Here is a 22,161-nt window from a genome sequence, read left to right as displayed (position 1 = left end):
CACAGAACTTGAGTATTATTTGAGTTTCGATAACTGTATACATGTGTGTAACCACCCCCAGATCAAGTGATGGAAACTTCCAGGACCCCAAAAAGATTCCTCAAGCTCTTTGCAGTTAAACCCCACTCCCCACACCCCATAGACAGCCATTGTTTTCATTCCTGTCCCTGTAGATTAGCTTCACCACTTCTTGGACTTTATCTGACTAGGATCACTTGGTATGGATGCCTTTGTGTCCAGTTTCTATTCTCAACCTTATATTCGTGAGACCCATTCAAGTTATTGTGTGTAATAATAGCTCATCCATTCTCATTGCTGCATAGTATTCCATTGTGAGAATCCACCTCTGGGACTTATGTCATTTAAATGGTGGTAAAATCCATCTCTTTACCCCCCACCCCAGCCTTATTTTTGTTGGTCGTCCGAGCTTGGCCAGGATCAGACCTTTCTCGCAGTACAGCCTCCCCTCCACTCCCCTTTGGTCCTGGATTCTCTGCAGTTTTTGTAGTCAGTTATTCAGACCTGGACTCAAATCTTGATTTCATGCAACTGGACAATACTTTTGACCCCGCTGAACCTCTACTTGAGCAATTCTCAACTTTGTACTCTGGCCCCTTTGGGCATATAGTGAAGTCTGTGCACCCATCTCAGTATAATGTTTTAAATGCATTAGGTAAAATAAACAGGATTATGAAGGAAGCCAAGTGTATTGAAAACCAGTTGTAAAAATTTGTTAAAAAACAAATTTGTGTTGAAGTAATAGATGTCCTTTCTTTTATCAGCTTTAAATAAAAAGCTCCTAGTGGCAAGTCTAATGGCCACGATCATTTCAGAGCAGTGATAATGACCAAAATGCTGCTTCAAGGTGCCTTCGATGACTGTCATGGGATGTGGAAATCTCTGGGCTCTATGGTGACAAACTCTGAGGAAGTGCTAATACCACTCTGGCATGTGTCCTGCATTCTTAATCAAAGGAGAAGCTACATTTCCCTTAGAAGTTAGTGAAAATTAATAGGTAGGGTTTTTTCCACCTGAGTTCTTGTACTGCCTGAATTCTTCCCTGTGGGCCCCAAAATAAGAGCCTCTTCTCTCTTTCCTCACCAGTATAATGGAGCTAATGTCCCTGTCGTCACCAGGTCGCTGGGAGACTTTAGTGAGACAACAAGCACTAAGCTGGGAAGTAGTGGGCGCTCAGTATATGTAACTTTGTCTTTCCCTGTCGTCCATGACTTTAGACACTCCTTGGTCACACCCATGGGAAAAAGAAAGATTATAATCTCCTAGAATTTTGGATACAATAATTACCTGATTCTTATATGAATTCAAAACTATGTATCTTTGTGACCTACTCCGTCGTCCCGTGAGTGAGCATCCTCGTTGTTCACTTGCTGAGTTCCTGGAAAGTGGCACCAAGTGGCTATGGCAGAGCTGTGTGTATGTTTCCATGGACCAGTCCCTGCTCTCATAAAGCGTGGTTCCCATCAGGACTGCATGGGGCAGTCAAGCTTCAGCCCAAGCCCTGTAATAACTTTTTTAAACCAGAGCTGCGCAAGTCCCACGTGACGGCCTGTCATAAAAATAGTTGCTCTGCAGAGTTCCTACCAGTTTTCCCGAGGCTGCCACGTAAATACATTATTTCTATTCATCCCCCTACCCCTCTGCTGAGGAAGACAGGCTTCACTGTGGCCCAGACAGGTTGGTTGACTTGATCAAGTCGACAGTGGCTGTAAGTGTAAGAGAATGAAAGAACTAACTTTTATTGGGCACCTACTATGTGTCGTGTGCTTCACATACATGTAAGCTTCGCAGCCACTCTGTTGTTGAGGGTGTGCCTCACCTCACACAGTCAGGGTCTGAATATTTCACGGTATTAACAACTGCGTGTTGTCCGGCATTGTCTCAGGGAGAAGCGCCTACTGTGTGCTGGCATGAGGCCTTTTACATACACTGTGTTCGATCCTCGTAAGCCCAGGGGGTACGTGCTATCATTGTTACTTCTTCCAGGGAAGGAAGCTGAAATGCAGAGAGCACAAGAACGTGCTCCGGGTCTCAAAGGACAGACCAGGACCTGAGCTGAGGCCCATCTGAATCCCAACCGCAGGCTTTTTGCATTGTATGACATTGACCTCAATGAGCTCCTACTGTGCATTCAGGGCCTACATTACGGGAGCCCTGCTGTGACCTGGGGAGCATCCTTACAGGAGAGAGGAGGCTCGGAAGATTCAGGGCACGCCAAAAGTCACTCAGCTCCCAGCGGCTGAACTGAGATTTGAACCCAGCACTCCATGCGGACCTCCACCCCGGGAGGGGCCTCGGTGTATCACAGTGGTTCTCCCCTGGAGCAGGCAAGGCTCAGCAAACCCAGAAGGGCCTGGGGTTCTTCCCAACAACAACTCCCCCAGGGACTCTGAAACATCCCCCTTACAGGGTCTCGCCTCCCCAAGCTCCATGATGCTATTCCGAGACCCTGTCACTGCCGGGGCCTACGAACGGAGTGACTGAACTGAGACAAGATAGGGAACCCCCGTCCGCATGGGGATTTGAAGAGTCAATCCTACCCACCATGACAGACTTCCCCCAAAGGACACATGAAATGTGTTTTCCCTGTTAGAGTTCAGAGTAATTCTGTGCGTGATTTGAGAAGACCAGGAAACTTGCTGCAGTGGTCGAAATGGTCTACGTCTGAGTGTCCAATACAGTAGCTTGTGGCCATGAGCACTAGAAATGTGACTAGTGTGACTGGGGAACTAAAGTTTCCCTTTGGTTTCATTTTACTTATTTAGCTTTAAATAGCCACATGTGGCTAGTGGCCACCATGTTGGACGGCTCAGCTCTAAGGTACATCTGGAGTTACGCCGTAGAAGGAAGGATGCTAAATGGCACACACAGAACAGAAAGCGCAAAGTGAACAACACCAACTCCGTGAAGGGGTGTGCAGAAGCTGAGCCTGCAAGAAGCCTAGGCCAGTCCATTTCACAGCCGTGCCTCCCCTGGGGCTCCCCTCGCTCGGTCCACTGCTCACTCCCCACACAGACAACAGGACGCTCCAGCAGCCCAGACGTCCGCGGGCACAGAGCTGCACCTGCTAAGAACGGCTCTGGGCCAGTCACTGGGCTAGCGCTCTTCTTCCACTATCTCATTTAACCACAGGAGGTGGGCATCGCGAGTCTCATTTTACAGGTGAGAAAACAGGCTGAGAAAGATGAAGTTGATGGCCCTAGTTCACAGAACCAGCAACTCTAATGTCCTAACCATTCTACCAAGCCACCAGGGCCTGGATGCTCTTCCCTTATTGCAAAGAGGGACTTGCCAAGAGGGAAAGGCTTACAGTGTTTATGACTTTACAGATGCCCGGCCAGCAGCAGGTGGAAACTGAAACGCCCCTCACAGGCAGCGCAACTGGAGCAGGCTTTACAGTTGGTTGCACATCAGCTGCATTCACAATTAACAGAAAGGTGGCATGGTTGCCGTATTTAGAGGAACGGTCAGCTTGAAATGCACCAGGACCCTCTTAGTCAAGGTACACGTCAATATCAGACCTTATTTTCTGAGATTGCACTGGACAAGAAGGCTGGATCTCTACTGACACTCAAGCTCTGTGTATTTGTGTGAGAGGGAGGGAGGGAGGAGAGAGACGGAGAATGTATGCTGAGATGAATGACAACTTATCTCCCAGTTTCTGAGTCCCCCTAACATTCTGTCATAACCCACATAAATATTGAATTCAGAGCCAGAGGCAACACTGGAAATATGTTGGCTGACTCCGTCATTTTACAGTTAAGGAATCTGGGGCCCAGACAAGCGATGGGCCCAACAGCTTACAACTAGCTAGGAACTTTATCCGATATCAGCGGCTTTATTTCTAATGAAAGGAGCCAGAGAGCTATTTCAGTTGGGCCTTCCACGGGGCCAGGGACCTAGTCTGTCTTGTTTACTGGTGTATCCTTAGTGCCTGCAAAGTCCTAGCACTTAGTAGACACATGATAAATATGTTTTGAATGAATGTTCAGCCAATATCACCTGGGGACAAGGAAGATGTCTAAATGGTGGCAGTAGGACCAGCAGACCAGCCAGGGAAACTCGTGACGGAGCCCAGCCTTGTTGGAAGGGCTCTGCAACCCCGCAGTGCCCTCTACTCCCGCATCCACCCCACACCCACTTGTTCTCAGATGCAGGTGAGTGCAGTCCAGGGCAGATGTGCTGGTTGGAGAACTCAGAGGCTGGCCAGGGAGGTTCTGAGGGCAATGCCCAGCCTGGCTGTGCCTCTGGCAGAGGAGGCCCTTATCACCAGGAATCTGGCTTCTGAGAGTCTGGGACAGAAGGATCAGCGGCCTTGGCACCCGCCACTTCCTATGACGTGCGGGGCTGCTCAGAAGAGTCTGAGTGGGATGAATGGTGACGATCAGGTTTATGGGTTTCCGCAGCCTTAATCTTCCCAGAGAAGCAGTCAATCTGGAAAGCAATTTTCTAAAGAGACTTTATCAGGAGAGTCGGTGAAGGGTGCTTGACCGAAATAAAAGGGAAAAATACAACTGGCTGTGAGAGTCCGTGCTGGACCAGCTACGGGCTGTGAGCAGAGCAAACCCAGGCATGCCCCATCAGCCAGCGGGCATGTGTCCCCAGAGCGCTGAGCACAGAGGAAGCTGTTCAGCACAGGCTGTCGCCACCCGCCCCTGCGCATGAGAAAACTGTTCACTCAGCTCCTTTAAGGCTGTGGCAAACTCTGAATTTTACATGAATTTGGAAATAAATGTTAAAAGCTGATATGAATGCCAGAAGCAGAACGGCAGAGAGAGAAAACGGTATGTTCAACCACGTACCAGCTGTGTGACCATGGACGGGTCACTTCTGTGTGAGTTAACGCCCCCCTGACGCTGTCACATGGGAAAGAAAAAACATCATGGTGACCATCTGTTGAATGTTCCCAAGTGACAGCAACAGAACAGATATTTTAGGCCCTCAAGAAAGGATGGCTGTCATTATTACTATTATTATTGTAACAGAACAACTACAGCTTCATAACGATTTATTTTTGTCATTCAGCTGAGGATGCAGAACACAAATAGCATTGCACAGGGCCCCCTTCCAAGAGTGCCTATTTCTAGGCGGAAGGCAATTGACCACTCATTTGCAACAATCTGCAATAAAATGAAGACATGAGCCGTCCTCAAGTCCCCCAGTTTGTCTTCTGCAGGCCTTGAAGACGAGGCTTTTGTACGTCCTCTCTACAAGTTCAGAGAGTAGCTCAACCCTCAGAGGCGCCTCCCTCCGGCCGCGCGAGCTCTGGGCCGTGGCCCCTGGGATGTGGAAGGCGCTCTGCAGACGCGCCTGCGGGTCCTCCCACAGCCATCTCCTAGTTTAACCTTCTGTAAATAGACTTCCTGAGCGCCGGTCTCCTTTTCCTTTAAAATAAGGATGGACTGTATTCCTTTTCTTCTTGTAAAAGTACTTTATGGTCACTGGAGGAAAATCAGAAAATACTAGTGAGCAAGAAGTGATAAGAAACACCCTGCAAATACTGCTCCTCGGCTGTGCCCGTGCCGCGGCGCCGGCCGAGAGCTGCCCTGTGAGAGGAGGCAAGGTGCTCTCCTTTCTCTGCCGAGCTTGCCACTTCTGGAGTTCACACCAGGCTTCTGATGTGATTTCAGAGTGACTTATTCCAGAAAGAGCCCAGCGGAAGATCCCCTCTCTCAGGGCCTGGCGCCTGGGCCGTCAGTGGGCAGTGCTCATGGCAGGCAGGCGATTCCTCATGGCCCTAACTAAGCCAGCCTCCCCGGGTCCTTGGAGAGGCCTCCGAGCCCTGCACACACCCCCAACCCCAAGGCTTCTAGGACAATCTGAGAATCCTAACACAAGTTTGTGCGTTTGTTGCCACTCTGACCCATCTTTCCGCTTTCCAAGGTGCGTGGCAAAATTCCAGCCATTTCTTCCACCTCCCCATCTCTCCCTCACTTGTTCTCAAGGAAGACCCCTAGGCCAGGCACAGGAGCCTGCGTTCCAGTTCCCCTGGTCGCCCCGCCACCATGGCCCCCTTGGGCTGTGTCTCTAACGCCTGTCCTCATTCCGCGGGTTCCTGGGAGAAGCAGTAAGACAGCCGCTGGGGAAGATGAGCTCGCAGCCCAGCTGGCCGGGGAGGCACCAGCCCCCGTGTGCTGCCGTCGGGGCTGCTTCTCAGGCCTCAAATCCCGGGCACCTCTGCCGTGCCCTGCATGTGAGGGAGTCCCCAGCCAGGTCTGTCACTACAGCGACTTCTCAAGGGGCTTTTAAACTCAGAGCTTTCTAAAGAAAGCTAAAGAAGTCAGTGAGAATGACTGAACCCACACGGTGGGACGCAACCCGTGCTCCATACAGGCCACAGTGACATGAGCGTGACCCCACCACGGTGCAGAGGGACCTGGTTACTACCTTCCCAGTGCTGCTCTCTAGGGCCAGATAACCCTGTCTCAGGTTGGGCTGCCTGCAGAGCCGCTGAAGGGGTTCAGGCGTGTGAGACTTATTGAGGGACAGCTTTCCAGGAAGAACCGTGAGGGAGTGAGGGGTTCAGGACGGGCGGGAAGCAGCCGTGCCTAGATGTGGCATCGGGTAACACACACCTGTAGCCTGATCCACCAGACGCTCTGGAGCATCAGCAGCATGACACAGCTGTCCCCATTTTGAGGCAAGGGCACTGGCCTTATATATCCCCATATCATCTAGGCATCAACCACGCCTGGCAGAGCATATGACCTTCTAGGCAAGACAACTCCCATTTCTTGAGGGCAATTCTGCAGAGAAAGGGGCAGCTGAGAGCCATTAGCAGGCAAAGCTCAAAGCAGCTGTGGAGGGAATCCAGCTACAGCACTGCCATCTAGCGAAACCCCCTTAGCCGTGGTGTGCTTGCGGGTTGTCTCAGCTTTGGTCCAATCCAAATTTCTCTCCTTCTATTGTAAGAGATCATCTCAGCTCTGGAATGACTTCTTTCTTGCCTGAGGGACATTGTTCACTTACAGAAACTCCACTGCGTGGGGGGCTGTGGATCTGATTTCCAGCTAAAGTGGCCGTTCCATCTCTGATTCTTAGCCAATCAAAGAAATATTTTCAGTTTTCCCACAGGGAAGCAAGGTCACTTTTCTGCCAGAGTTTCCACAAACTGACTTGTAAAGAGACTGTCACTGTGTAAACTCCAGTCCATAAGTGCCCTGGGTGCAAATGGGGACAAAAAATGACTTGCTTTAGAATCTACCTTGTGTCTTGAATCCTTATGGTAATAGTGACTATTGCATTTGACACATGATTGGTGATGCTTTATAGTACCTAGAATGGCTGTTACTCAGGGTAACGGTCTGGGTTGTTGGCTTGTGAATTTCCTTCTTGAATTTTTCAAGGTAGCCTGGCCTGCAGGATAGGAAAGAAAGGAACTGAAACTCAGCACAGGACTCAGAGCAGGGTCTCTCTCCCTACTGTGTGCTCCACCACCAACCTCTGTTACCTCCAACTGCTTCTCAGAGAGTTCCAGAGCCCCGGAGGCTCAACTCTAGAAGGAAAGCACCAGCCATTCTGGACCTGCCTGCTTGTCTGTATAGAAACTCAGTGGTAGAATGTGGCATTTCATCCACACCTAAGGTTCTGGACATTCCAGAAGCCTCCAGCAAAGTGGCCAGAAAACCTGCATAAGAGGATTGACAGTTTCCCCAACTTCTTTTCCTAGAGCCTGTGAACTATGGCAAAAACGGAATGTGCTTAAAACAGAAGCCGGAGAGATTCTCGGGCAGAGAGGGGCGGGGGGGTGTTATCAGGTTCAAAGTGAACATACACAAGCAATCTAGATCCATGCTATCCAATACAGAAACAACCAGCCGCATGTGGCTACCTGATAATGTAAATTCATTTAAATTAATCACTAAATTAGGGGGCCGGCCCTGTGGCCGAGTGGTTAAGTTCTCGCACTCCGCTTGGGCGGCCCGGGCTTTCGCCGGTTTGGATCCTGGGCACGGACATGGCACCACTCATCAAGTCATGCTGAAGTGGCATCCCACATGCCACAACTAGAAGGACCCACAACTAAAAATACACAGCTATGTATCGCAGGGCTTTGGGAGAAAAAGGAAAAATAAAATCTTAATCACTAAATTAAATTAATTAAAAATTCAGTTCCTCGCTCACAATCGTCGCATTTCAAGTGCTTGATGGCCACAGTGGCCGGTGGCTACTGTATTGGACAGCACAGATATAGAACATTTCCATCATGGCAGAAAGTTCTATTGGCCAGCGCTGGTCTAGACATTTGTAAATATCCGATGCGTATGAGTGTGTGTATATATTTTATCTTCAAAGCAATTCTTCAAGGTAGGAAGTAATATCCCCGTTGTACAGATGAGGAAAGTGAGCTCAAACAGCTCAAATGCCTTGCCCACAACTGGACCTTTAGTCCACCCCTATAGCTTTCTGCCTGTAGGCTAAAGACTAAATGATCGATAGTCATTTATCAGGTCACCTATTGTTTCTGACTCTGTTCTGAGTAAATAGCATCTTCTTTGAGAGATCCAGTTGGCTTTCCACACTCTAACCTCCAAAGGTGGCCTAATGCCCGCACTCCACCAAATTGGATAATTTCCCCCAGAGCCTGGTGTGTGGGACCCCACGGCCACCACCCTCACTCCATGATCTCCATGGCCAGTGGATGCTTCCTGCATTATCCAGCATCAGCGTCCACACGGAGTGCACACAGCAGCACTCCAAGAAACTGTTTAAGTATGTTTTTGTAAAGTTTCTCGGAGAGTATTGCCTTTATCAGTGAGCTGCAGGGTAAGCTTCAGCCAGCCTCTCCAGGTTCATGGCCTTGGTTCCCAGGGCAATGCAGAACCAAGACTTGGCTCTGAGCCGGGTCTGTGACCAGCATATTTTTGTAGATGTGCTCTACAAGATATGTGTTTAAAAATGCCCACCAAGTTATGCTCCAAAATAGCCGTGTCCAGGGAGGGTATTAACACAGGCAGAGGGCCTGGGGAGGGGACCATGCTCCCGGCACTGTGCTCAGTGTTTTCATCTATGGTCTTATTCAACCAACCTCATAAAACCCACCCACAATGACAGTGAGGCTGCAAGTATTTAAATAATTTTCCCAAGCTTTCCTGACCAGTACGTGTAGAAGCAGAATTCTAACCCAAATACGTTTATTTCCAAAGTCTGGGGTCTTTCCATTACGCCAGGCAATCCTCCAGTGTCGTTTCCTTCGTTATGTTTCCAGTACATCTCACCTTCAAAGGAGGCCACCTCCAGCAAGGAGATTGGTTGTATGGAAAGACAGGTGAGGGTGCGTAGGTTGACCCTCCCTGGGACTCTGGCTCTAGGACCAAAGAGACTCCCAAATTCCCCTGATCTTTCAAAGGACTGTCCTTCACTGGGATTAACTAACCCAGTTTCAGCTTTTCTTATGATAGGAATAACAATCACGTTAGCAATAACTTCTGTTTGTCAAGGTACTTAGCACTTTAGAAGAAAGGCTGTATGAGCTCCTGTCTCAGTCTGGGTTGCCCCAAAAGTAGACCCTGAGATGGGACTTGGGTGCTGACAATTTTTTGAGAGGTGATCCCGGGAAACAGAAATGAGGAAGTGGAGATGTGAGACAGGGAAGAGGAGAAAATCAAGAAGAGTGTGTTATGTGCAAATTGCCACTGTGGGCAACTAGGCTCCATCCTACTGGGGACGTTGAGTTGTCCCACTGAGGAACAGGGAAGCCAGGGTATATTTATCCCCCACCTTCTGTCAATCATTGGTAGAGAGTTGTCCCTGAGGCGTTAAATCCCTGACATGTTCGGGCTGCCATGCACACAGGCTCAGCAAGCTCCCACGGTGCAGGGGAAAGCTCCAGGAGAGAAGCTGGGGGATGCCGATACCCGAGGTGGGAAGCAGTCAGGGTCCACGGGAGCCACAGCTGCAGGGGCACTCAGAGCTGACCTAGGGGAAGTAGGAAAGGCATCAACAGCATCTGCTACACTCCCCTTCCACAGACAAGGTTCAGAGAGGATAGGTAACTTGCTCAGGCTCGCACAGCTGGTGTAGGAATTAACCCAGTTCTGTCTGATTAACCCCAAAGGCCCTGCTCTTTCTGCTACCTGAGGCTGCCTTCAAAACCCCCTCAACCAGTGTGCCCATCCCTTACCATATCTTATCGCTTTGTCCTCAGGAAAATACCATCCACTGGCAAGTTGGTGCTGACCCTCACAACCGATGCGTGTGAGGGGAAGGAAAATTTTGTCCGCTACCTCGAGCACGTCCAAGCTGTCATCACGGTCAACGCAACCAGGAGAGGAGACCTGAACATCAACATGACCTCCCCTATGGGCACCAAGTCCATTTTGCTGAGCCGGCGTCCGAGGGATGATGACTCCAAGGTGGGCTTTGACAAGTGGCCTTTCATGACCACCCACACTTGGGGGGAAGACGCCCGAGGAACCTGGACCCTGGAGTTGGGGTTTGTCGGGAGCACACCCCAGAAGGGGGTGCTGAAAGAGTGGACACTGATGCTGCATGGCACGCAGAGCGCCCCTTACATTGATCAGGTGGTGAGGGATTACCAGTCCAAGCTGGCCATGTCCAAGAAGGAGGAGCTGGAGGAAGAGCTGGACGAAGCTGTGGAGAGAAGCCTGAAGAGCATCCTGCGCAACAACTAGCACCGCGCCCCGGCCTCCACGCCTCCCTCCTCCCAGTCTCTGCCCCTCTGTCCTCCCTCCACTCTCCATCGGGCACCGAGCAGTTACTCTTACACAAGTGATGCCAACTTCTTGATCTGAAGCTTCGCTCACTGTCAATGATTATTTTCATTACAATGGAAGCAATCTTTTTTATTCTATGCCCCAAATACAGTGTTCCCACCAACACCTATGTCTTATTTGTGACTCTAAGTTCTTTATTTGTGTCATTCAAATAGATGATATCCTGCAAACAAAAGTGGGACAGCTTTCCCATCAATTTTTTTCATACCTGAGAAGTGAAGAGAATGCATTTAAAAAGCCACACACAGTGACTCCAAGAACGTTTATTCATGGTCTCAACTGAGGACCTGTTACGTAAAATGAAAATCAAAGATGATGACAGAGGGTGAGCTCTGAACCCTTTAAAGCACAGGAGATGCAGTAAACCCTTTGGGGAGAGATGTTTTGAACTTAGCAAGATTTGTCAGTGATGTCGATGCAGGTGGCATGATTTGAAAGATGCCAGCCCTGAGAGCCCTAATTCCTGGATGGGGAAGAAAGAGTCAAACAGCATGAGCACTGGACGTCTTACCACCAACACCAACATCATAACTCGTCCTGCCCAGCCAGGGTGATAAATATAAAACCCAGGTGGCCTGGCTGGCCTTTCACCAGCTGCTGCTCTGCGTTATGGTTAAAGCTGCTGGAGAAGCCCAAATTACTCTCAGTTTGTATAGAGTTCATCCCAGCCCCGATTTTCTGGGGTTCCTCACACAGCTATACAAAAGAATAAGAGGTGAGGTAGGTCTGGCAACATGTCTGGTAAAGAATAGCTGAGTGGGTTTTCACACAGGACCAATTCTTTTTCCTAAGTCACTTTGGGCTTCTTAATCTGATTTAAGTGAGAGGCGAGGTGAGTATTTTTGACAGCTTTTCACACATATACTTGGGCTTTGATTTCCAAAACGTATGATTGAGGGAAATGTCTTATTCCTTCATGTTGTGATTTGTTTGACGTGTCAGGGAAAGAGGTGTGTGAAGGGGGCATGAGTGAGGACGTGAGCAGCCATGTTCACATGGACCTCCATTGGTATGGAGCCTCTTCTGCCAAAGGGGGGGAATGCCAGCTCATCCCCAGGACCTCAAGGCCTGAAGGGAGCAAGAGAAGACCTCCCTCTGTAGAGAAAGCACACAGTTACCATCTTGGCAACTAAGCCATCCATGAGAATGTTTAACATGCAACCCAAAGGTGATACATTCCTTTCCTCTGTCAACCCCAAAAGACACCACACCATTTCATTGCCAAATAGAAATGCTTTCTGACCCGCTGTCACTTTGTTTTCCTACTCAAGGATTGGCTCCACATCCCCAATCCCAATGCCCATCCAAGCAATGATTTGTTTGATTTGATTCCCAAAATCGGATCCACCACTTCTGGTTGCATTTCTCCCTTCCCCTGGGAGTCTGGGGCTAAGCCTGGGCTTCCTTTCCTTAAAGCCAGCAACACGAGAGCACGAGGTTTTGTTCCCTGAAGGTGGCAACTTAGAGATAGAAGTCTGGAAAACCCATTTCCTTTCTTTTTCCCTCCATGTTGGCATGAATTTCTGTCTTCTCCAACACCATATGACCTTCTCTATAAAATGCTTTAAAATGTAATAATATTTATGATTTTTAAAAGAAATTTATTACTTGTTGCGAAGGTCTTTTTAAACCAGTTTAGAATTCAAGAACAAATAAATGGAAATCATCAAAAATTCATTTCACATTAACAGTCTGAAAATAAACCAAAGGACATTATGTGTGCATGTGTGTATAGGTGCACACAGAAATATATATACACATGTAGACTATATACATGTGTGTATGTATGTGTATATATATACACTTGTATAAATGTATATACACACATATGCCTAAAATGTGTGTATGTGTATTTATGGAAGAAACAGACATCATATTCATCGCTAAAAGAATATTCAGAGAATATCAAGATGATTCTGGCTGAAGAAAAAGGCCGGTGGAAATTCAGGTGAAAATGTTCATTGATTCCCATTAAGTCACCTCTGTAATTTTGCAGCTCTCTGTATAAATATTAAATGTCTTATATAGCAGCAAAAATATAAAATAGTTGTCCATATTTTCACAGTTGTGGTATAATTTATGAAATCAGAGAGTAACTATCAGCTTCTTAATAGAAACGGCAAGTTTTGATATGAGTATACAGTATATAAAAATATATATAGTGCTATATAAAAATATTTGGTCTCTATTTCATTTTTTGCATCAGTATCAACACGAAAATATGTCTAGCTAGTGAGGTTTTTATGATATCCCTGATCCTAATGCAAGAGACATTTATAGTCATTATTTTTAAAAATGAAAATAAGTAAATAATAATTAAGCAAGTTAACATTGTTACTCCCTGTGACAAAATTTTATAAGTAAATTAAAAAAGACATGTTGTAAATTAGGAGACTCAACAATAAAACATTACCTTCCAGAAATAATGTGGGATGTGATATGTATTACATGAAAGTGCTTACATCCATGCTAGGAGCAGATAATAAAAAGTTGCCAGAGAAATCTGAAAAGCCTACTTCCATAGATATGCATGAAAGATTTTTAATTAGCAAATAAATCATACACAAATTATGGTCTATTGCAGCATTGTTCAAAGTCAGGTTACATCCCATTAGCAGATTGTAAAATAAATTTAAAGAGTCAAGATCAGCATTTGAGGATAGAACAGGATAGGGTAGAATAGAATAGACTAGCTTAGATCACCCATATTAATAATAAGTATTGTTTCCTGAAATATTTGTTTCAGGTGTATGTGTGTGTGTCTGTGTCTTGAGTGTGTGGCTCACAATGAAAAATACATTTCTTATTGTGGGTCATGGTGAAAAATCTTTTAGAAACACTATTCTAGAATATATTAGTCAGGCTAGACTAAGTTATACTGTATTAACAAATAGCCCCAAAAGCTCAGTGCTTTAACACAACAAGGGTTTATTTATCATTCACACAAATTCCCCTGAAGGATTGGGTGACTTCCCAGGGCCACAGACCTCCATGCAGTGACTCAGGGATTCTGGCCACTTCAGTCTTCAATTTACAGTTGGTAATCCTAACACGAGGCTGCTACAACCGCCATGTGAGAGAAGAGGACCCATGGAGGACTCTCATCCACTCTCCAATGTTCAGCCTGAAGGAGACACACATGTCCCTTGACCTACTGCCCATTGGCCAGGACTGGTCAACAACCCTGCCTAAATACCAGGTGACTGGGGAAGGTAGGCCAACTAATGGAATACGTGATGAGCATTAGAGTGTCTACCACACAGAGAGCTGGACATTCCCTTAAAACATATTCTTGAGCACTGAATTACACGGGAACCTCTCTTCATGGATCGTACTGTGAACAGTATTACAAACTAGCTGTACCCCATGTGATGGCAAGCTATTCTAACAAACCCTAATAGTTATTAATAAACTACTAATATATTTATCAAGGTTCACTGTAAAAACAATTTTCACTCTTGTCCTCTAATACAATACTTATCAAACGAAATTAGTAAAATCTTAAGTGAGCCTATCATCAAAACAGATACTGAAAGTTGTGAGGTCCAAAGTCTGATCCTGTGACAAACTGAGACCCTGCTTTTTAATGCTTTTAAGTTCAAAGGTTGATTTCTAAAAGATCAAGTTTAAAAACTTGATATATAGTATAGTATATATATAGTATAACTTACAGAGTTATACTATAAGTCATTGTTATTATGACATAAATTAGTAAGAGTGGTTTTCATGTGATCAGTGCCTTCCCTGGTTGGAGTAATTGCCACAATAAAAACCACACACTACAAAATCTTTAGTCAACATAGACAAGCATTTTATATTTAGAGAGAGAACTGCTGAATTAAGGGAATTGGTGCCCTCATAGCCAGAGTGAGTTGTTGGATGCAAAGAGTCCATTTTGATAGAAATTTCTAAAAATCAAAATGCCAAGATTAGAGACAGTGATTGTGGGAGAGAATAAGGGGTTCTAAAAGCTCTGGTGGTTTGAAAGAGCATCAGCACAGAATGTGTCCGGGGTCGACCAAGGTGATTTGGTCGTAGCCGGATGGGCAGGTCTCTGTCTTCAAAGAAGGAAGGAGCTGACAAAAAGGATGGGGAGGAGAGGCTGGCACTCAGCACGTGGGAGCTCAGGGAAATGGAGAGGCAAGGGGGTGACAGGTGGCAGACAGCATCTGGCGGCGGTCAGTGTAGGAAAACACAGAGGCTGGTATATAAGGGAATTCAAGTCCCCGAAGAGCTGAAGGCTGTTGAGGACAGAGCCCAATGCACTGGGGCAGCCATCCCCAGGCAAGTGCCTTGAAACACCATCCATCTGCCAAGGGTCTGACTCCATGCCCACCCACAGCCTCTTGACGCCTTAATCAGCTTCCCGAGGACATTAACCCCAGGAGAGGGGGTAACAAGCATAAGGGATACCAGCACCTGGATCTCTAGCAAAGGAGGCTGCCCTCTGTGCATTGCCAATGCATCAACTAGTACTCGAGTGTTTCCACCAGCCTCTTGTGCATTTGGTTGAAGAGTCCCTTTCCTTGGATTCAAAAAACTCTGCTTGAATTTGGTTTGGGAATTATAAGGGACCACGAGTCAAAGTCTGACCTGAGGCAAATGCTGCAAGCCAGGCTGCCAGCTCCGCTTTTCTCTCAAGACTCACTCTTTGTGAACCCGAGGACAGAATGAACTGACTGTGCACTCGTCCCAAAGGGATGAGACTCTGTGCTGCTACAGTCCTACTGCTCGGCCTGGCAGGGGCGGGGGGGGGGGGGGGGGGGGCGGGGAGGGGCAACGATTAGAAATCCCAGCCTACAGAGTCTTAGAAGCCAGAACACCCAAATGAGGCCAGCAATTCCTCAGGTCTAACGTGAACTGTCACCCATTTCCACCATGGCCAATCCACCCTCACCATCGGGGGGAGACGGGGGGGTTCCACCTCATAGCGCTCTCAGAGACGTCCTTCTGCACCCAAGAGGACACCTGATGGCCTACTCCAAGCTGGACAGAAGGCAGAGGCTGTGACCATTTTCTCTTTTGGCCCCTGCACTGGAGCCAGTGACGCCACAGGTGACAGATAAGCCACCTGGTAAGCTCCTGGTCACAAGGACACAAGCAGGCCCGTGAAGGGGCAGGTGTGACTGGTGAGGGCACGAGCACAGCAGTCATTCACCAAGGGTGTGTCTCCTGAAAGAATATATATCTCAACTCAAAAACCCTGTTTCTCTGAATAAAACACAAGTCAGTGTGGCTCTTCTGTGGCATTTAGTTGCTCTTCTCCAAGCACAAGAAATTGGAGTCAGGCATTTGTACTAATCAACGTACCAGAATGATGTCCTTTGTCATCAGTGTGCCAAGTGCTATATGAGTTTTGAGGTGACTTCATTCACCAGCAAAATGCCAACTACAAACCTGTGATACAAAAACGTTGGGACAAACCTGACTATAATGGTTGCTTCTAGATCATTTCTTATAATTTAAGCTTCAAGTCAAGGAGAGATCTAAATGGAATTTTCCAACATGAACGGGGAAAGAAGAAACAATAGAGACGCCAGGTGAGACGCGTCTTGAGATGCATGAATTGAACTTTGCATTAGACCCTGCTGGTGCACGCGCTACCTCCAGGGTTGGGAAACCACTGCCCAGGGACCCGATCCAGCCCGCCGCCTGCGTTTGTCAATCCATTCTCTTGGAGACGACCACGCCTATTTGCGCCTGTATTGTCTGTGGCTGTTTTCACTCTCAAACGGCAGAGTTGAGCAGTGGAATCAGAGGCTGTGCAGTCTATAATCTGGCCATTTATAGAAAACGTTTGCCTACTTCTGCCCTCTATCTCCTCGGCCTGCCCAGAGGTCAAGGAGGACAAACAGGAAGGAGCAGGCCCCTTGTCCCCCCTCCAGCCTTCACTCTTCCCCTGCTAGGGAGGGGCTGGCAGAGCGGGAAGGAGGTGGCAGGCCCCCCGCCCGGCAGCAGAGTGTAGAAAGGTGGGCTCGGAGCTGAGAGACGCACCGCGCTCCTGTGACCACCGCTCTGATAAACCACCTGTGCCCAAGAGCTGGTTTATGGTCTGCTTTGGGTGCAGCCCTACCTAATCTTAAACCATAAGTTCTCCGTCGATACCGAATCTCATTCATTAGCAGTCATCTTCAGGATCTCCAGGCTTGCAAGCAAGAGAACCCAACTCTAATGAAAACAAACAAGCAGCACGTCCACAGCATGTGGAGCAGCTCTCAGAGCAGAGGAAGAGCCTGAAGAGCCAGCCGAGACCAGCCTGAGAAGGGATGGAGATTAGAGGAGGCCTGGGGACGGGCACACAGCGGGGAACAGCGGTGAGCACATCACAACTACCCGGTTGCGGGCCCAGTTCTGGCGTTTCCAGTCTTGGCTTCACTGGACTCCCATTTCCAACTCCAATGATGGGTCTAGTTTGGGACACTCGCCCACCCCACAGCCAGAGGAAGGCAAATGTCTTACAGCATGGTCAGGGTTACGCCCAGCGTGGGAGGAGCAGCGCCGTCCACAAAATCGGGGCGGCCACCTGAGGAGCAGGTGTTACTGAGAAGACGCCAACCAGCTGGGGTGTGGTCCTCCCAGAAGCCGACTCGGAGACAAGTTGTTGAGGTTGTTTATTTGAAAGGAAGCATCTTCATTAGGAGGGCAGGAAAGTGAGACAGGGAAGGAAGGAGGCCAGTTCAGGGCACACTGATGAGTGGATTTCTTTGTGGGCGTCTCGGGCTCAGACCCACTGGGCCCTGTGTAGAATATGCCTCAGTTATCCCAATGGAGGGGAGAGAGAGCTGGGGTATTTACACACCTGGTCTTGTCCATCCTGGTTGAGGGCTGCCTGCAGGAGTGTGAATGCCCTGGTGCCCCCACCCTGCCTGGGGAGTGCACCGAGCACACTGCTATGGCCTCCAACGGCCTCAGGAAGCCTAAGGCAGAGAGTCGCAGGTGTGTGCTGTGAGAAGTCTGGGAGCAGAGGCATGAACCAGAACAGCGAGGGGCGGGGAGGTGAGGGACCAGCAGCCAGGGCAGCGGTTACAACGGCAGTTACCCAGGTCGCTGACTCAGATGCTTGGAGAACGGGAGGCTGGGGAGCTGGGATGCAGCTTCCTTGTGAGGAGGCAGCTCCGGGAGTGTCTCCGTCCTGGCCTCGAGGCCGAGGCAGGGAAGAGGAGGCCGGGCCCCCTGGTATGATGGTCAGGACCAGCTGCTGCAGCACTGGCACTTGAGGTGACTCAGGCCAAAGCTCCAGCATTCTCTTGTCACTGATGCTGGTAGAAGGCCCACTCTGAGCCCCCATGCTTACTAACAGGAAATACTTTTTATAAAACCAAAGTGCTCGTTTTCAGAGACCTCGGGGAGAGGAAAAGCCAGGAAATGAACCCATTCTGCAGCTCCCCTGGGGAAAAGAGGACCAAGCAGGCAAAGTGGAGAGAAGTATCCAAGAAAAGAAGCCAGTGGACCTCGGAGGGCGGGGGTGGGAGGGGCAAAGAGCCTGATTAAACCCTACATCCAGAGCAGGCCACCCCACATCTTACACCGTGAGCCCAACTTTCAGGTGGAGCTGAGCCTGCCAGGATATGGTGTTTACCTGGTTTCTGCCTCCCTCCTTGACCTCACCTCCTTCCATGGCCCCCTACAATCCCCTTTATTTCTCCTCCTTGAACAGGCCAAGTCCATCCCTGCCCCCAGGGCCTTTGCACTTGCTGTTCCCTCTGCCTGAAATGCTCTTCCCTCAGATCTGCATGACTGGCCATCTTGTCATTCAGATCAGGTCACCTCATCCATGGGGGCTTTGCTGACCACCCAATCCAAAGTAGACCCCTAGTCACCCTAGCACACCACCTTCATAGTACTGTCTCTTTTTCTCTTAGTTATCTGCTTGCTTGTGCATTTCCTTCCTCCCCTCCAGAATAGCATGTCTGTGAGAACAGAGCCACGTCTGATTGTTCTCTGCTGTCTCCCAGTGTGCAGAACCATGCCTGGCATAGAACAGACCCCCAGTCCATTTTATTTTTATTTTTTTGCTGTGGAAGATACACCTGGAGCTGACATCTGTGGCAGTCTTCCTCTATTTTGTATTGGGTCGCCACCACAGCATGGCTTCTGCTGAGTGGTGGAGGTCCATGCCTGGGAACTGAACCCGGGCCACTGAAGCAGGGCACGCCAAACTTAACCACTAGGCCACAGGGCTGGCCCTCCCCCAGCCCATTTTTGATGGTTGATTGAATATAACATAAAAATGACCTTTCTTTCCAAAAAGATACCCCCTGCCTTTCTAAATAAGAATACTAACTGAACACATAGTCCAACAAATAAAAAGACAGTGGGGAAAAGAAAAGGTTTGCAGCGCCTGTTATGTTGAATACAGTATACATGCTGGCCCAAGCTCCTAGGACGTTCTGGGCCCCAGCTACTCGTGTCCATCATTCTCTCCTAAGCTTTTAAAGTGTAAATATTTCAAAACTGTGCAATTGAGTGGATTCTCCATTCATTGTTTAGAAAGAACAATAAAAGCATATTCCTTTCTTGAAATCAAAACCTAAAACAAATTTAGAACAGGTTTTTTAAAGCTCTAAATAGACAGGAAGGGCGACTCCACTTAGAGTTCTTTCTATGGTCCTAACAAAGAAATAGCAGAACGCCATGACCCCATCCATTGTCTCTAAGAACGTGCAGCTGTCTTGCCAGACGTTTTGGTTTAGGTAGATGCAATCATCCATTTGAGCACATTTACTCAATGCCCTTCATGTACTTTGGAGCATCTACATGGGAAAGGAGTAATTTCTTAATTGGCGTAAGTAAAAAATTATTTTGGACTGTCAGTAAAATAATAGATGCCTAGAGGCAAAATAAAAATTTTTGTAAAGATTCCGGTTTGAAGGAATTTCTATTACCCAGGATGTGACACAGAAAGTATCTGTGTGCACGTGTGTGTGTGTGAACAAGAGAGCATGCACACACATATATCACAGTGTACTGTACTATGGTAATTGAGACCATTAATAAACCTGAAAAATCCCCCCGTATCAGCATAGCACAGTGTCTGCCACGTAGCATACGCTCCATAAATGCTTGTTGGAGTAATTAAGAAACTCTCTTCTAAATAAGGAATTTATGTGGGGAGATCAGACTTGGCTTTTGGACACCTGACTAGGATTGCAATATTGAAGAGAACACTTAAGTAGCTCAGACAAAAGGACGTTCGATACACACGCTTGGCAGACAGATGGCGCCCTGCTCATATCCCCATGACCCTCACCATTTCCAGGTACTTCCATGCCTGATGTCCAAGTACCAGCCCGTGTACTTCTTGGCCTGAGGGCCCTCTCAGCCCCCAAAGTGAACGCCCTGGAGCAACCCCTCCCATGGGCTACAGGCGGCCGGCCGTGGACGAAGACCCCAGCTTCCTCACCGCTCGGGCAGGACGACTCTGAGGCACGTCTGAGGCACGCGCTCTACTCCGTCTCCCAGAGTCCCTCGGGGGGACTGGGCCCCAGCTGCCCACAGAGCTACCGGACCTGGTGACACACCTCCTATCGGCTGCCTTGCCGTCCCTGACACCCTCTGCTCTCCCCCCCGGCACTTCCTGGGGTCTCACTCCCAGGAAACTATTCAAAGCCTTGCTTCAGGATCAGCTTCTGGGTGAACCCAAACTAAGAGAGATACGTTTAGTCATTCTACCTCTAACAAAACACTCCTCCCCACGAGCATGTGCCTGGGCTTGAAATGGAATGAAATGAGCCAAGGCCACCAACCAGCATTTTCGTGTGAAATCCAGACTCTCTGAGTCTCTGATGGGTCCCTCAGTGAAGCATGATGAAGGGCATCTCTCGCCCCTAAACGAGCATGGTTTGGCAGCTGTTTAACAGCATCCCTGTCCGGAGTGTGGCTGACCACCTACATTCCCAGGGCCCCTGTTAATTAGACAAAGGACGTGCAAGCAAAGAAAACGCTTTAATTAGGGCTTCATTGGCAATGCCAGACAGGCCGACTATGGTCTAATCCAAACCGGAACCCTCACTCTCGATCACTTGTTCTACAGCGTCAAAGCACTTCCCCACAGGGGCCCCAGAGACCTTGTCTCTCACTGAGCCCGGGCACTTTAAGAGCCTGTCTCTCCCAGTTTCTTCTTCGCCTTCGTCTTTCCAGTCACGGTCTCCACAACCACGGCAGTTTCCTCATACGTTTGAACGCTCTCGGTTGAAAACTTCTCAATGGACTCCACCACTTGCACCTTCTCATACGCCAGAGTCCTGGGAGGGCCTCTCTCCGGCAGGCTGCTGCTCTGAGCCCCAGACCCCTCAGATCCACCCTCGCTGACCACAGAGCTCTGGGATGGGGGTGTAGATGGTCCCTCTGGACCAGGTGTGACCACAGGACAGGGCCTCTGGGACTCCTCCTCCTCCCTTTGGCCATCATGCTTCTCCCCGGTGTCTTTCAGTTCTTCGGCACTTATCTCACCCTCCTTTTCTGCAGGATGCTGGTTGGGTGGGCGTCCCTCTTCTCCCCCCTGGGAATCCCCCTGCCCATCCTCCAGAGGGGGCTTGGGCTGCTCAGGAGAGGGCTCCGCATGGCTGTCACGACGCACAGAGTCGTCCTCAGTGGAAACAACCACTTGCCCTCTGGCCGGGATGGAGAAGGAACAGAACTCAGGGTTCACGTAACTGGCATCGCCAGAGACCAGCACGTGCTGCTCTTCGGTGCAGAGGTCAGCGGGGGGCTCGGGTTCTTGGGGGCTTCTTACTCTCTCCTTGACCATCTTGCAGAGTTTCCCGAAGGCTTTACTTATCTGCCCTCCATCCGGCACGTCCTCTGGGGTCCCTTCTGGGGTTGGGGGACTTGCTTCTTCACTCCCTGATTCAAGCTTAGACTCACCTTCTTCTTTAAGCACCACCTGCACCAGCTTCGTGTCTTCTGGATCTTTCGGTGGAGCATCTTCCAGACTTTCCTCTGCTTTGTCTTTAGCTATAATCTTTTTCCTTGGAATATTCCTAGGGAGGCCTTTTTGTCTTGGTTTTGCTGTTGTTATGTCCTGCACAGCCCTGGTGAGATCTAAAAGAAAAAAAAGGGCAATAAATCACATATAACTGTCGATGAAAAAGGAAGAAAATGTATTCATTGAAAAATATACAATGGGAGACCAATGCCTAGAGCCTGGGTGGGGTTTTCTATATATAGGGCAACGGGGGAAAAGGCCTGTATCTGTAGCGTCCACAACCCATGCTGAGGTCCCAGCTCTGCCAACCAGCTGTGCAACTTTGGACAAGTTGCTTGACCCCTCTGAGCTTGCAGAGAGAAGGGAAGATGCTGCTTGTCTGCACACTCCCAGGTCCCATCACACTGGGTATAACTTTCTGAGACATGCAATTCTGCTGCAATAACACTCAGCAGAGAGGGGCACCTCGAAGGAAGCCAG

General features: G+C 48.7%; 2 protein-coding genes across 2 annotated transcripts in view; one reads left to right on the top strand and one right to left on the bottom strand.

Moving 5' to 3' along the window:
- The window catches only part of PCSK2 (proprotein convertase subtilisin/kexin type 2), a 262,007-nt gene extending 248,827 nt beyond the window's left edge, over nt 1–13,180 (top strand). Inside the window, exon 12 of the mRNA XM_070588775.1 lies at nt 10,166–13,180. Within this exon, the coding sequence (XP_070444876.1) occupies nt 10,166–10,652 (487 nt within the window). The 3' untranslated portion in view covers nt 10,653–13,180. The remainder of the gene's footprint in view (nt 1–10,165) is intronic.
- Nucleotides 13,181–20,680: 7,500 nt separating this feature from the next.
- Nucleotides 20,681–22,161, bottom strand: part of BFSP1 (beaded filament structural protein 1) — a 36,061-nt gene continuing 34,580 nt past the window's right edge. The window contains exon 8 of the mRNA XM_008536723.2: nt 20,681–21,797. Within this exon, the coding sequence (XP_008534945.2) occupies nt 20,848–21,797 (950 nt within the window). The 3' untranslated portion in view covers nt 20,681–20,847. The remainder of the gene's footprint in view (nt 21,798–22,161) is intronic.

The sequence above is a fragment of the Equus przewalskii genome, chromosome 21, assembly GCF_037783145.1.
Source record: "Equus przewalskii isolate Varuska chromosome 21, EquPr2, whole genome shotgun sequence".
NCBI lineage: Eukaryota > Metazoa > Chordata > Mammalia > Perissodactyla > Equidae > Equus > Equus przewalskii.
The sequence above is the reverse complement of the archived record's forward strand: the minus strand, read 5'-3'. Positions and strand labels throughout refer to the sequence as shown.